The sequence below is a fragment of the Orussus abietinus genome, unplaced genomic scaffold (genome assembly GCF_000612105.2).
Source record: "Orussus abietinus isolate OABI.00-Male unplaced genomic scaffold, Oabi_2.0 scaffold50, whole genome shotgun sequence".
NCBI lineage: Eukaryota > Metazoa > Arthropoda > Insecta > Hymenoptera > Orussidae > Orussus > Orussus abietinus.
Window position 1 is genome coordinate 46,055 of NW_019394232.1, and position 14,715 is coordinate 60,769.

The following is a 14,715-nucleotide window of genomic DNA, read 5'->3' on the forward strand; positions in this document are numbered from 1 at the left end:
CGTCCGATTGGACGGCCTCGCTTCCTTCTGAATGCACCGTCTGCTCCGCTTCCGTTTGAATGCACCTCAAGGAGTGCACCGGGAAAAAGATGCTTTCGCGCGAGATGAGGGGTTTCCCTCGTTGGGTATAACATGTCCTAACGCCGCCATGCTCACTTTTTACGGGGCGGAATTTAGCCCTTCGTTTGAATTCATGGGATACTCAATTCGGCATGTTTTTATATTGGAAAGGGTTGCAGTTCGTCATCACTTTCCCTGGGAAGTAGTGATAGAGTAGTCATGTCAGACAGAGGAGTTTGGATTTTTCTAAGCACGGAGTAAGGTGGATAGGTGTCCTGGCAATAAGAAATTAGCGGGTTGTTTCGGTCAGGGCTGTTAGGGGAGGTTAACCCTCTCTTAATGGAGGCTCCCAGTCTCTGCGCGACAACCGTTTCGTAACCACCAGAGGGCGCGCACAAAGCTGACAATTAATGGAAGGGATGCTGCGGAGCTCTCGGCTGGATCGACGTCGAGAAAGTGCAGGAGAAGAGGAGTCCTTTCCGGAATCCCCTCTTACGTTTCCGCCGCTCCTTTTTCCGCCAGAAGAGAAACTCCGAGCAAATACTCCATTCGGGGCGTATCGATTATCCGGGGAAAAAGCATCCGAGAAACGCAGCGATCGGGGAAAAGTCGACTGACATGGGAAAGGAGCTTTCGATTTTGCCGTTCCTGCAAAAATCCCGAACCGGCTGTCATTTCTTTATTTTCTATCTTACGAAGTTCGGACTAACGATCCGTGAATGAAATTAATTATAAATGAAATCCCCAAGACGAGAAATTTTTCCGTGGTCGCTGGGAAAATTATTTCGACGTTTTCTTTGATTTAGATGCTACTCTGGTCGCGGGTATTAAATATGGCGGCGGTCGCAATATTCTTCTCGCGGATGCGTTATTGCTCGGAGTAAATCGAATACGAGACCGAGGTGCATCTCGGGTCTGCAATTATTAACACAAGTACGGCATGAAATGCACGCAGAGCACTCGGCGGAAGTAAAAGGCGGAGAAAGGAGCTTTCTTCAATTCCGTTTATATGAAATTGTTTGCGGCGGGAGGAACGAGTAACTGCAGTTTTGGAAACGGGCTCGTCGCTTGCAAGATCGTATGCACAATGTATTGCAACTTGGAGACAGTTTGCACTCCATTTGCAGGATAAACCGACGTGCAACACCTTGCCCAAACACTAAGTGTACGGGCTGTTTGCCGGACACCTTCGCGGTAAAGGCGACATTCCCTTGCCCGTTCCTTGCAAAGTGGCCCTTACGGAGGATCCTTAACTCTCCCATCAATCCCCGGGATAACCTGAACCGATCTCTGGCACCTATTTATTAGCAACAAATATCTCGTGGACCGATGTTAAAATTAAATCAACGTCTCGATACGGCACCAAGGTATTGATTTGTTTGCGGAGATATATAAACTCCTCCCATCCTGGAAATTCTGGTTATATTCAAGATCGATAATCGACCGCCCTTGGTTCCCTGACTCGACATTCTCTGATGGCTACATGACTCCGGGTATCGATTTATCCCCTTGGAATAAATGAATCTCCTTTCATCCCCATGACCAGGGTACCGGCTAACGAGCAAAATATTTGTTCAGCTTCTGCTGAATCTTCAAGCTTCACCGGTAATTGACCGGGAAGGTATATCAGCCTTTCAGAATTCCGAGAGGAGGACTTGGAATAATTTTGGTCACTCCGAATGCATGTTTACTCTCGGAGTTTCCGTGCAAACATGTCCGCAAATACCAGACCGGGCTGGGTAAATAAGTTTCATTAATTTAGGGGCTTCCTTCCGAAAAGCGACCTCGAAGCTTGCGAATTCCTTTTTCGAGGATGAAATGAAAAATACAGCTTTTAAAAAATTCCCTGGGTCGGATTCGCGGGAAAGTAGTCGAAAGTCTTGCGTGTAACTTCAAGTGCATCGTATAATTGAAAGTTGTACACGCCTTGAATTAATTGTTTCGTTGGGATAAAAAATACGAGGGGAGAGTTTAGAAGACTTGGACTGGTCGAAGGGGACAGAGAGATGCCGGACATCGCCAGTTAAAGGACAGTCCAAACTGTTGAATGTTTCCTCGTCTTAGTCTCATGCAAATGAAGCGGTAATTGTCCAGAAGACGAGGGTCTAACGTATTGTGCGGCGCCGTTTCAGAATGGCGCCGCGGTTTACCGTCCTCCAGGATAGAACAATGTTCCCGTAACAATCGTTCGCCAAATATCCCCGCTATACATTTTATCCCGCAACTCGGGGCTTGATAAAATAAAATCCTCCTCCCAATTAGATAATTTCATACGGAATATAAAAAACAAGATTCTTCCGGAATAAATGCAGAAATTAAATGACGCATCTTCTCGCGTGGTCGCTCGAAAGGTTCCTCGATGCCGCCATCTTGAATCCTCGGGATTTTTAATCGCCCCAGTTTTGGTAATCCTCGCCGAGTTTCTTTCGGGTCTCCTTCGCGAGATCGCGGGTAATGACATTCATCTCAGCGGCTCGTACAATTTCCGGCGAGCGCAGTTGATGTCATTAGCGAGTCTAAGGGTTGAAAAGATGGTTCGCGAGGAGGTCAAAGGAAATTATGACGGATTAGAAGACTCGCCTCGGCCGTCTGGACCCTTTTCGCGGGGTTCCTGGGGTCCTTCGGGAATCTTATCATGCACCGCATCACCCTGAGGTATCCAATTATCTCTGGGGTAGCTACCCCGGGAACGTCCCGATGGAGCTGGCTCTCGTAGATGCTCTCGCCCGGGAGGTCTCCGGAGCTTTCGAACTTGCAGCTCCGAAAGGAACTTCCAGGATCTGGTCCCCGAGCTAATATCGGAGTAAATCATCCTAGACGTAATCCGATAGATCGATAAGATATATCCGGCCATTGAAACTTTCATTATCTCGCGCGATCCGCGGAAAGTCCGATTTTTTTTTATATACCTTTAAAGCTTCCTCAGGAAATTCGCTTCCTTAGGAAATTCGTCGTCATTCACTTGGTTAGTTGATTTCCATATCTCCTCCCTATTATCTAGTCATTTCGAAGTGAAGATTTTTAACCGCCCATTGCGGAGTAATACCGTTGTTAAAGGGCACTAACTTCCGGAGTAACAATTTTGCGGGGCTTATTGCCTCCACTGCATATCAATTCCCGGCTAAAAACAGTATTTCATTTGGCTGAAGTCGGGGGTTCACTTTGATGGCGTTTACTCGTTTATGGCACGCATTCTACGGGAGGATCCAATTACTTTACGAGTTGCGGTACGTAGAGACAGTTGCGCAGGCATCATCTAGCGCCCGATACCACATCCGCGAGCTTTTGGAGCTTTGAGGCCTTAGAGCCTCAAAAGGAACTTGCTACTCTGGTATTAATTCCACCGGAAGTATTGCGCAACCTCGACATTGCACTCGTAGGAACTTATCATTAATTCCGAGGTGCAGTATGCCCAGCATCCGAAATCTCAACGCGGAAGTAAAAGCGTAGACGGTTATCAGGGATGATAGCGCCAAGAAAAGTGTTGGTCTTGACGTATCGATTGGGCGGTACCATCAAAGTACAGGAGCTGATGATCAGGTGACACCTTCAAATCTGGCCAAGTCGATGTACCTCGTCTTTGGACATCATTAGCCAATCTGAACCCGATATGGTAGCAAGCTCTGATGACGCTTTAATGACCGGGGAGGCTATTCGGTGATCCATCAAATTGGATAGATCTGGGCCTAACCATGGTTTTAGTATCGACGTTCTCATCGAATTCCACAATTAGAGCACCGGGGATCCGCGAGTACGACCGTGCGTGATCGTAACCGCGGATGTTAGGAACGAGATCGATCCACGGGGTAATTGAGGCGAGGGAATGATGACCGAGTGATGTGTTTTTAATCGGACCAGGCCAATGAAGGCTCGTCTTTCGGGGCTACTAACTAACTGGGACGTGAAATGCATGTAAGCGCGTGGTAAGTGGAGCTCCAGTAATTAGCGGGGGTGGCAATTTATCAGGCAGGGTAGGTCGCAAAGGAGGGCGAGGAGAGGTCGCGGGGAAAGGTAAAGAGGTCGTCATTTCTCATGCACGATGCCCGTAATCTTAATAACAGCTTCTGGTACCACACACCGAGCCGAATTCCAGAAAACGTAACCGAGAGGTTATCTCCACACTAATTTCTACCAGCACTTATAGCAAAGTTCCTTTCGTTCCATGTGTAACGATGATCCTAAAACGTGAAAAAAGTTGAGGCAGAAATTTCCAAGGTGGAGGAGGTCCAGGAATGGTTGAGTCACTAATTAGGAGCTGGTCCGTCGTCTTTGACAATTTTTCTTGGTCTTCCGTTAAATCCCCTAAATTCTGAACTGTCTCTAATCTGTCCTCTCAGCTGGTCGTTCTTTGTCAAAGTGTCGGATAGTGTGTCGACGTGGGGGTGACACACCCTTGTCGAGGGGTGCCACCTCGAAGGGTCAGGAGGTGGCGAGATCGAGGGCGGATTAGAACGGACCTGGAGAGCACCTCCAGAGTCGAACTCGGTTTTGGGTTAGCTTATTGTGGAGGCGAGGGTCGTTGGGAGATTAAGGCTGGCAAAGACCGGCGCTTTCTACGAGCAGTCACCTCTTAAAGCGACCAGCTTTAGATGGACCTGGCCTAAGTCCCGTGTAATACCGGCCATATATAAACCCCGATTACCATCGCACTCTGACTCCCTTTCGCCCTAACGTCGATCGCGTGCCCAGGTTTAACCCTCCCTTAAGGGACCCCATGCAAAAAGCGGAATCATCAATGGGACGTTAACGGGTTCGACCTGGCCGATCCTATCGGCGATCTGACACGGAACGTCCTAATTTGCGGTAATGAGAAAAAAAAGACCCTTGGCTCTCGCCCCGTCACACATCACCGTCATCCCTTTTCCGACTGATCGTTGACATTCATTTTCGATCCAGATTCTTTATAGATTGGGGAAGGAGAAATTACTAGAAGTCGTCAGCTTTTTAGTTCGGTCGGGATTTATCGTTGAAACTTCAAGCTCGTGGAGGGTTGACGGGGAATCGCCTTAGAGAACTGTGGAACTTCAAAGTACAAAACAAATAGTAAATTAACAGGAACTCGAGGTGCGGTGTGTTTGGACTTCCAAGTTTAACGTGTCAACGAGATACAAATCGCCGAGCATTGTTCCACTATAACGCCGAATATTGTGTTACTAACGAGCGATACAAGATTTCGAGGAGTTATGCTCCAGTTGGGTTAGAACTCCTTCCGGATGCCACGAGGAACAACTTTGGGAATTAATTGCCTGGAGAGATCTCCTCGCTGGAAGATCGGCAGCCTCAGGGAAGATCTGTCAAAACTTTGACAGGATAGACTTCGCATTAATTCCTCTTCGTCTTCGTTTATTTCAATGACAGAGTATACATTTTTGTCGCGCAAAGGTTCGGATTAATTAGCTATTGAAATCCCACAGAGGCGGATAAAATCGGTAGATCTGTAAGATTAGTTTGCACTTTCATGGGACTTTTCTTCTAAAGCGATGAGAACGTTTGTACTCCCGTAAACAATGAATGGTCCTTTTCTTCGATTATGGTTGCTCGGTGCACACGAGCGAGCCACAAATTATCAGGACCCTCGACTTAATGGCCCCCCACCTGTTGCATATTTATAACCGAAGTTGTTAATAGTAACTTAGTCAATGAATTAATTAATTCCTTTGCCGGGCGAGGTGCACGCGGGAACAAACTCGTTAAAAAATTGATTACGACGAGAGAAATTTAAATGCGCAATTTATGCCACTGCACGGACCGCCGTTTAAACTCCGAAGAAGCTCCGTCGTGGGTCTATTTAAATTTCCCGCCGTGAATAATGGTCCCCGCACTCTCGACGTACTCTCCGAAATTCTAAACCAGGGAACGTAATCTCTAAAATAATTACCAGCAAAATAGGAAAGATGTAAATAAGACATTTTTTTCTTCTCAGGGTGAGTAATTTTCATTCAATTTATCGAGATAACTTCGAGCATCTTTTTTTTTTATCTGTCCACTGTTTCGTTAAACTTTGACATCATTTTCTTTTCACGGTTTGGATACGTGATAAGGGTGGAAGGGCTGCGGATATCCGGCTGGATATCTCTTGGAATAACTAAATCGTTCGATCCATCGACCATGGCGACCCATCGAGATATCATTCCCCCTTAACGTCCCCTTAGTCATTCTTTGCCTACCCTAAGAGATCGCTTTCCCCATTCCGTACTTATGGGGTGAGGTTTTACGGTGTTACCGGCACAAGGGCACGACTTCAGGGGAGGAGAAAGATGGCGAATGGAGAGAATCTAGCTATGGTTATGGGGGTCGCAACCCTGGGGTTAAAATGGCCCCAAAACCCACTTCCGACCCTCGACCGACATGTTCCCCTAGCATGTACGTATAATATACGTATAAATGGCGCATTACCTATTCCCTGATACGTAACAGGTACGCCTTACGTGCTTGTACTACCAAATGCACAATTAAGGGTGCCCTAGGAATAATTAAAGGGACTAAGGAGTGAAACTTTCCTTCGAACTGGGTGTGCCGAATTGCTTGAAACTTTAATAAACTTGGGAAATGTTTTATAAATATTTCGACGCTTTGATGTATAATGGAATGAGCCTATCGTAACACCTTAAGAGGCCCAGTTGTCAAAGGAAGTAGCTAATTATACTTGTACAGAGCATACCGAGGTACTCCTCGCAAACCCAATGCGAATGACAAAGGGCTCCACTGACCTAACCTGAAATGGAAGAATACGCCTTCCTCGACACATCCCCACGTCTGCGGAAACATCGTTTCCGCCTATGTACTTTCCGCGGAGACGAGCTAACTTGACTCAGTCATCTCCCAGGGAGACAATTCCGAGGGACAACGGAGCCGGCAAAGGAACCTCGGATCCTTGACCTACAAAGTCTCGTAGAGGCTCCTCGTCAAATATTAACCCCCCCAGCAGAGCTTGCATCGGTATATACGTCTTATTCATTCGTTCATTTCTATACGGAATGCCGGAATCGTTTTTCCAATGACTGCTACACCGGATTTGATTATTCCCTAGGTGCGGTGGTTTCACGCCAATCTTATTTTTCCCCATTGTTCGAGAAGTGTGATTATCGTACTTATCAAATCCCGACATTGAAGACCATCCTTTATCTGTGAATTTTTAACAATAAATAGAGAATTGATGGAATTTAATTGGGCAACCACGCATAAAGTACGTTGTCGAAAAATTAAAGTAACGAGACTCGTTACAGCCATTTCAAGCGTAATCATTCTCTAGGTACTACAAGTTGGTGCCGTAAGAACCGTTCGATAGGATTACCCTCGACTTTCAATTACGGTGGATTAAGGGAAAATTAAAAATGGATCCAAGCTCGAACGTGGCTATAAAATACGTATTTGCAACAAATAGAGGCGCCCTGCGCAATTTTTCTTTCTTGCGGGCTACGGAGGTCGTAAAAAATGGCGGGCGTGTTAAAAGTTTATAGATGGCCACCTACATCGGAAGGCGAGCTTTATCCTTAGCTTGCGAGGAAGAAAAAGTGCAGGCCAGCTCTCGGGCTTTGAAATTTACGAAAAACGTTGGAGGAATAACTTAGTCTGATTTTCTCATGTAGCGAGAAATATATTTGACGAAGGGGAAGTTAACCGAGGAAAATAATGTCGAAATCCCTTTGAAAGGTTACTTAAACCTGAAACTTCATTTCCAGTTTACGTTTGGATTTTTTCGCCGGTGTTTCTTATATTTGGAGTAATAATGCCGGGACATAAATTGAAAACGTAATGCCCCTCGGGGGGGAGTCGGAGGGAGATTAATTTCTGGTTTGCCGAATTCAATCTAGTTGAGTTTCTGGCTAACCGTCGGATTACTCGAATGTTGCCGGGTTTCCGAAGCCGCGAGGATTTGAGGACGTGACTCGATTCGAATTTCGGAAATTCGGCCCATGTCTCTCTGATATAGAAATTCCGGAAAACTGGCAAAATCGCGTGGTTAGATTTCAAATGAATCTGAGATTAAAAGGATCTAATTAATGATGTCGAAAATTCCGTTTAAGAGGTCAGAGTCTTTTTTCCGAATTTCTTGTATGTACCGTGAGGTCCGAAAATCTACCAACTCTATCGGGAATTTTGTCGAGCGCGCAATCGTGCCTATCGAGCGACGTTAATTTGATAAACTAACGATAAGTTAATTTCCCACGGGCGAGTATCACAGTCGGATAACTCGGAAGATAGGGAATGGATTTACGGCACGAGGGTCGTGCACCTTCTTGCACTCGTTTTAACAGATTCGGGGTAGAAAGAGAGCGGGGGTGTAGACATGCGAGGGCCTTTGTACCTACATTGCACGTACATAGGTTATGGATGACGCGCCCTGAATATCTCTTCTCTCTCTCTCTCCATTTTCAAGCGTGAAAAATAACGACCTGAAAACCCTGAAAACTCGGCCCCTTCTAACTTTAGGATTCGGGTTACAGTTTCCGACCTCTCGTTGCCGTGTAACGCAATTACCAAAGCGAGTTGCGATTAAAGATTCGCCGACTTACCTTTACCTCGAGGACTTTCTCGAGGAAGTAATCACGTTATTATGAAGTAATTATAGCGGGACACGAACGCCAAGTTTTTTCTAAAGGGAGAAGTAAACAAAGTTTTCCGCAATTTCATAACTTATTTCTATGTCGCATTGTAATATTTCATTCATTTTTTTTTTTTTTTAATGTATACGGAATTTCGCGGGGGAAATTTATTCGAGCCAGAAGGTCGGGATCTGAGACCTGAATTGCAAAAAGTGAATTGCGGATTTATGTATTCAGATGAGGCTCCGTAGAACCGTAGATTCGCCTGGATCTGGGGGTAGGAAAAAAAAATGTAAATCTCATGTTTCCGGTATTTCATGGGGAAGGGTGTGGAAACTTTCAGAGGAATATTGAGAAGGTGTCGATACGTTCTCGATGTACGAGATGTATCTTACGCCCCGTACATGGAATTCATTAAAGTACCTCGAACGAAGGCATCGGGCATACATGCCCGACATGACGGAGAGCTTTCTAATTGTAAAGAGCAGACCAATATCGTGACAAAAGTGTCCGTGTATCGACATTCGAGGCAGGTGCATTACCGACGTCCCCGTAGTCGGATGCAGTTGCAGCGCCTACGTGCTCCGATATCTCCGATTAACGCGGATTTAATGCTTCGCAAAATTCCTCAACCCAATTTCCCCGACCCCGTTACGCTCCTGGAAATTTGCGGAAATGAAGCCCGCCATCGGTTTAGGAATTTATTCTCGATTCCGAGTTTGCTCCTCTCTCACGCGCGATTCCCGATATTTCTCGCATTTCTCGCGTTACCCGCGGGAATTTCGAACCGCGACAATCGCCCGACTAGATATCTTTTTAATGTCGCCTAATTTTGGATTTTCCTTAAAATCGTTCCCGCATTGGCAAGTGGGCTCGGAAAATGAGGCTGAATTTGAAATTTTTTTCCTCTCGGAAGGGTTAAAAGTTGACTTTCTTTTTTAAGAGAAGAGCTCAATTTCTGATACCTCATTTCCCTGCAAGTTTTCCTCTTCTGAGAAGTTGCCTCGGATGGAAGTGCAACATTTTTAATGGGGGGTTGAAAAAGGAAGAAAAAGTTGAAACGAGCCTGGGAGAGGAAATAATGGCAGAGTGAAAAGTTTGGGGGCTTTTTCAGCGGGATTGGCTCCTGATTTCCCAAAAGGAGGAAACCTTGCCGACTATATCCGGAGTCTGTCGAAGGCTATATCGATCCCTCGCATATTGCATCTAGGAAAAAGTTGGATTACCTTATGCCGTGGAATTGCCTGCCGGGTTCACAGGCGGCAAGTCGAGGCGATATCGACGGGGCAACGGTCTAAATTAAAAGTATTCCCCCCCCTCGAGCTTCTTCCAAAAAGTTAACAAGCTTCCGCCGAAGGGGGCGAAGACGAACGAATCGAAATTTCTGAAGTCATTTTCATCGCGGATTTTCAAAAAAAACTTGTCCGCCGCTAAATCTACGCGATATCGACGCCTAAATGAAAAGTTTCCTCCGAGGGTCGTTCGGGAGAAAAAAAGAAAAGAACAGGAAAACGATCTCAGAATCCGGGCGCGATATATCCCGGGAAAAGTACGGCTCGGCGCAGATGTCTGTAGGATAAAAAGTTGCCAACACAGTTTCCCCAGTTTTTATCACATTATCGCTCTGTGAGGCTGAGCCACGCTCGGTACGAAGCCAGATTCCTTATGCCGGTTTATCCCTAGACTCCGCTTTCGTATCGCCTCGATGTTACGTCTAGAGTGCTTTTTATATTAATCATAATCGTGGCCGGGTTTACATGGTCCATCCAGTACCCTGTTCCATGGGAATGCGTTAATGGTGACTTCCTCGGTGTTTTTTCTCCCGAGCAAAAGGGACCTCGGAAGCGTTTCCAATGGCGGCTTGGGTAGCTTTCCGAAATCGATAGCCTCGTCCCCTGGAGTGGAAATCGAATTTTCACGAGCGAACAACTTCCTCGCGAGGATCCCCCCTACGTGTCCCGTGAATGGAAAGCTCGTCCTAGGACGCATTTTCGCCGATTGTTGCGTTTTCCGGGGATCCTCCTGAGGACCTTCGAGGTGCTTTCGCAGGACCTTCTGGGGATCCTTCGGAGGGTCTTCGGAAGTACGGTCACGGATACGTGGCCTGGTAGGAAATAAGCCTCGGACATCCTCGACACTGGCATTTCGGAATGTTCATCCCCTAATGGAAACTTCGACGGCGCGTTTCGTTTGGTCATTGATTTGTTCGGGCTTTTGTGTCCCTCTTCTCGATTCGGCGTCCTTCCTCTTCTGGGCGGCAATCGAAAAAATTGCTCCTGAGGACTAATCCTTAAATGGACGTTTGGCCATTCTAATCATTTATGGTTAGAGGACTTTGACGTGCACGATGCACTTAAATATTGCACCTCCTGTGCACCGGATAATGCAATGGCGAATCCTAGCCGACTGTTACGCGGTTCTTGCCTGGGAACAAAACCCAGAGGCGGCTTTATTGTTCCAGCGGGCCCACAATTATTTAAACGTGCCTGTGTACCATCATATTTGAAGAGCGGAAACTGACGTCGCCCTCGGAGAAAGTAATCCCCGGCTTTGTTATTATTAATTGGCATGAACGGAATAGCTCTGGTCCACCTCCTTCCGGAAATACAGGATGCGTGGACAAACGGATTCATGAGTTGCTGCTAGGGGACCTTGTCAGAGCGTATATTGTCCAGGTGAGGGACTGGTCCTATGTTCAGCAAAAAGGGACCTGGTGGGGGAAGTGGACGGGAACGCCAAGTCAGTTGTTCCACATTGCGTGCAATGATTTGCTTCTAAATGAAACATGGGACATAACTGGCTTAATGAAATAAACGGCAATGAAGAATGTCGCCATACATGAAACACGGGTCCATAATCGGTCACTTAGCTCAGGAATTATCCTGAGTACGTTTTACCATTCTCTTTGCGGTCTTCGAGTACTTTCATGGTTTGCGAGCTGGGTAGAACCTCGAAAGTGGAGGTTATAAAATTAGGATATCTTTTTTTTTTTTTTTTTTTAACAGCGTTGAAAGATATTTTCCCTGAATTCGTAGTTTCGGAAGGGAGGCACCTGGGGAATTCTCCTGGGGAAGCTTCGAAAAGGGTCACGAGTGGGAAAATTCCCTTATCGGGAAGTCCTCGCCGAATTTCCAAACTGTTATTCGATTTTTAGTTCCCCCGAGTTTTCGGGTTATGGTCGTGATGGGAAAACGAAAGAGACTCCTAGGTCTTTTCGAGACCTGCCAACGAATTGCCAATTCGAGCTATCGACGCGATTATCTTGGCGATGAATTAAATCTATCGGCGAATTGGAAAGCAATCTCGAAAACGACGCCGCTAAATTCCTGAAATTCCGGAAGGATCCAACACCTGCCCCCCGTCGTTAGCTTTGATCGTCCAGAAGCTTCTCCGGGATATTTTCTGAAAATACTTAAAGCCCCTTTTTGTGAAAGCAGGATCCATCATCCTGGTAGCATCTTCGAGGGGGGTTCGGCCCCGTAAATAAGTTTCCCCCCCGGCGATTCGATTCCTGTAAAAAAAAAAAGAAAAAAGCAATCCATGCTCAGCCCCATCACCGACGCGGAGAAGGTTGCAATTTTGAACGGTCCACGTTGTTAAAAGAAAATATAGTACCCTAACATGGTGTTAAACAAAATATCGTATACTAAAGTCCAGAATTTATATAATATAAATCTGTTTTAAGACATGCCATTTATGGGTTTATTGCAACTTTTTCCGGGAAAGGTATTGCAATTTTATGAATGTTTTCTGACCATTCGATTATTAATCATTTGTTAATGTTGTTCGCAGAGGACCAGCACCAATCTATGGGGCGAGTGGATGGGAGTGATGCATGGCGACGAGGTGGAGTACGTTTTCGGACATCCCAGGAACATGTCTTTGGAGTACACCAAGAAGGAGCGAGATCTCTCCCTGAAGATGATGCAGACGTATTCCCACTTCGCCTCCACTGGGTAAGTGCTAAAACGGTGGGGGTTGCCCCACCTCGGAAATTCATGCGCCATTTTCACCCAGACGAATTAGGGTTTCTAGTCCCTGTTTCTTGGTTTTAGTACTTTCTCAAGTGAGAGATTTTTAATCCCTATTCGGATTTCCCGGCGCGCCGAGTTTTCCCTGTCTTTGAGGGCAAGCCGTTGTCAACGCTAGTTCAAGGGTTCCCCTCTTTACGTTAGCCGGGTAAGAAGTTTAAACACCCTCAACTTGTTGAGATTCCCTCAAGGCGAGCTTGTACTGCAACTTTGAAGCTCCGGAGTTTCTGGAATGCATCGCGTTTGTATTCTGACGGTAGAACCCAGTCGGATTTATTTGATTACAAGCCATCGACCTTTAGCCAAGTTCTTGGGCGCACCTTGCGGCCACTTTCAAAGAAACTCTCGGCAAATCTCTGCAATCCTGCGGAATTTTCAAAGCCATTTCGCGATGTAGAATCGCGATTCCATACAGTCGAGAGAAAATATCCAGAGTAGTCCAAGTAAAAGATTTCTTGCTCTGGAAGCTGGGCTTGGATTTTAGGGTAGGTCAGGTCAATCTTCGGCGACCCCTTTTTTGTAGAACTTTCGCAACCCCTGCAAGCTTTGTCACGGTTATATTAAAAAAATGGCGAAAAAATTCCCCTTTAGGGGGAATATAAGGCGAAAGGGTGCAAAAGTCTCGGAATCCGTTCGGTAGCCGTACTATTCCTGGATGTCGCAATTACGCGCCTATAAGGCCAAACCAAAGGCTCGTTTGTCATGCAAATCGCCTGCCGGAACTTTATTACCAGCTCGAAGGGTGCACCGGTTTGCAAAACAAGTTTCGCCAATTTGCACCTCTAACGAGTCGCCTTTAAGACGATGGTCCCGCCGAGATGGAAAATGAAATGGAAAAGGCGGGAATGAATGCCACTGGATTGCAAATGATATTCAGGAGTGATGGAACTGTCCAGGAAGTTGTTAATCATCGCTGATTGAGATTCCACGGGAAGGCTGGACGGCGATAATTAATAGGGCCCTTTGGTATTCCCTCGAAGACTGAAAAACCGATCACCGATTTGCATCGTCTACAAAAGAGACGATAGAGAATTTCCGAAAGATCGAAAAGAAGAAGTGAAAAAGAACTTCCATGAAGTGGGGCGAGTTCTAGGTTAGGATCTCAACTCTGGCCGTAAATCTCCACACCCTGAAGATGATCCTCGTCATTGATGTCCCTTCGGCCTCCTGATCCGTAGTAGCGTCACGTAGCACTTTTCACGGAGTATTAACAAAGTAATTCCCCATTGTACGTGCCCCGAAGTACTCTCGCTGACCGACAGAGGGCCAAGGAGGAAAGTATCTCGAAATTGCGCCGGACATATTAATTGGCAGGCATTATTTCCGAGCCTCCTAATGAGCCGGGAGTCATCGCGGCGTAACTCGCTTGCCGAGGTAATTCCTAATTGTTTGTCGCTCGTTAAATTTCGTTAATACCGCATAACGGCAGCGGAGGGCGCGCTCGCGTAATGGGCGGATCGCTCTCGCGGAGTAGTTTGTAAATTGTAAATTAATCGACGCCAGCCCTCGGCGATGGAGCTCGTCATTTTCGGCGCCTCCCGCGTACCTACCCCCGTTGCGAGGATACCCGAAAAGGACATTAAGGCTATACAAAAGTGGCCCCTAGAGGGTCCAAACATTTGCACCACCTTTTCACCAACTGGGTGAACCGAATCGCTTCGAACTTTGCAATACGAATATGGAGGCCATAACGAAGGTCCCTCCACTCGTGAGATATCAATTGTTAACGGAAAATTCGTCAAGTATCCGGGAGAAATTTTTGGAAAAATCTTAATCGATGTCTTTACGTTCACGTTTGAGGATCTTTAACGACTACGTATGTCCGCCTCTCGGAGGGAAGTTTCACCGGCCTCTTTGACGCCACTTTCGCCTCACCTTAAACTTCCGCCGAAGTCGCCGAGAAAGATTTTATTTTCGCCTGCGGAGTGGCGTTTCTCTGGTTCGACTGGTTTCGCCGGTTTCTAGACGCCGGGGGAAGCGAAAAGTTGGGGCGAATTTGCTCTGGGGCGCGCATACTCGTTCGGCCTTTTTCCTCTTGATTTCGTCGAGCACGTTCCCTCGCGCCAGCGGCCGATGGA

The 14,715-nt window shown here is 46.5% G+C and overlaps 1 protein-coding gene across 1 annotated transcript in view; it reads left to right on the forward strand.

Annotated features, from left to right (window-relative positions):
* The window catches only part of LOC105703003 (acetylcholinesterase), a 71,875-nt gene that overhangs the window by 39,492 nt on the left and 17,668 nt on the right, over nucleotides 1–14,715 (forward strand). Inside the window, exon 4 of the mRNA XM_012431044.1 lies at nucleotides 12,399–12,562. Within this exon, the coding sequence (XP_012286467.1) occupies nucleotides 12,399–12,562 (164 nt within the window). The remainder of the gene's footprint in view (nucleotides 1–12,398; nucleotides 12,563–14,715) is intronic.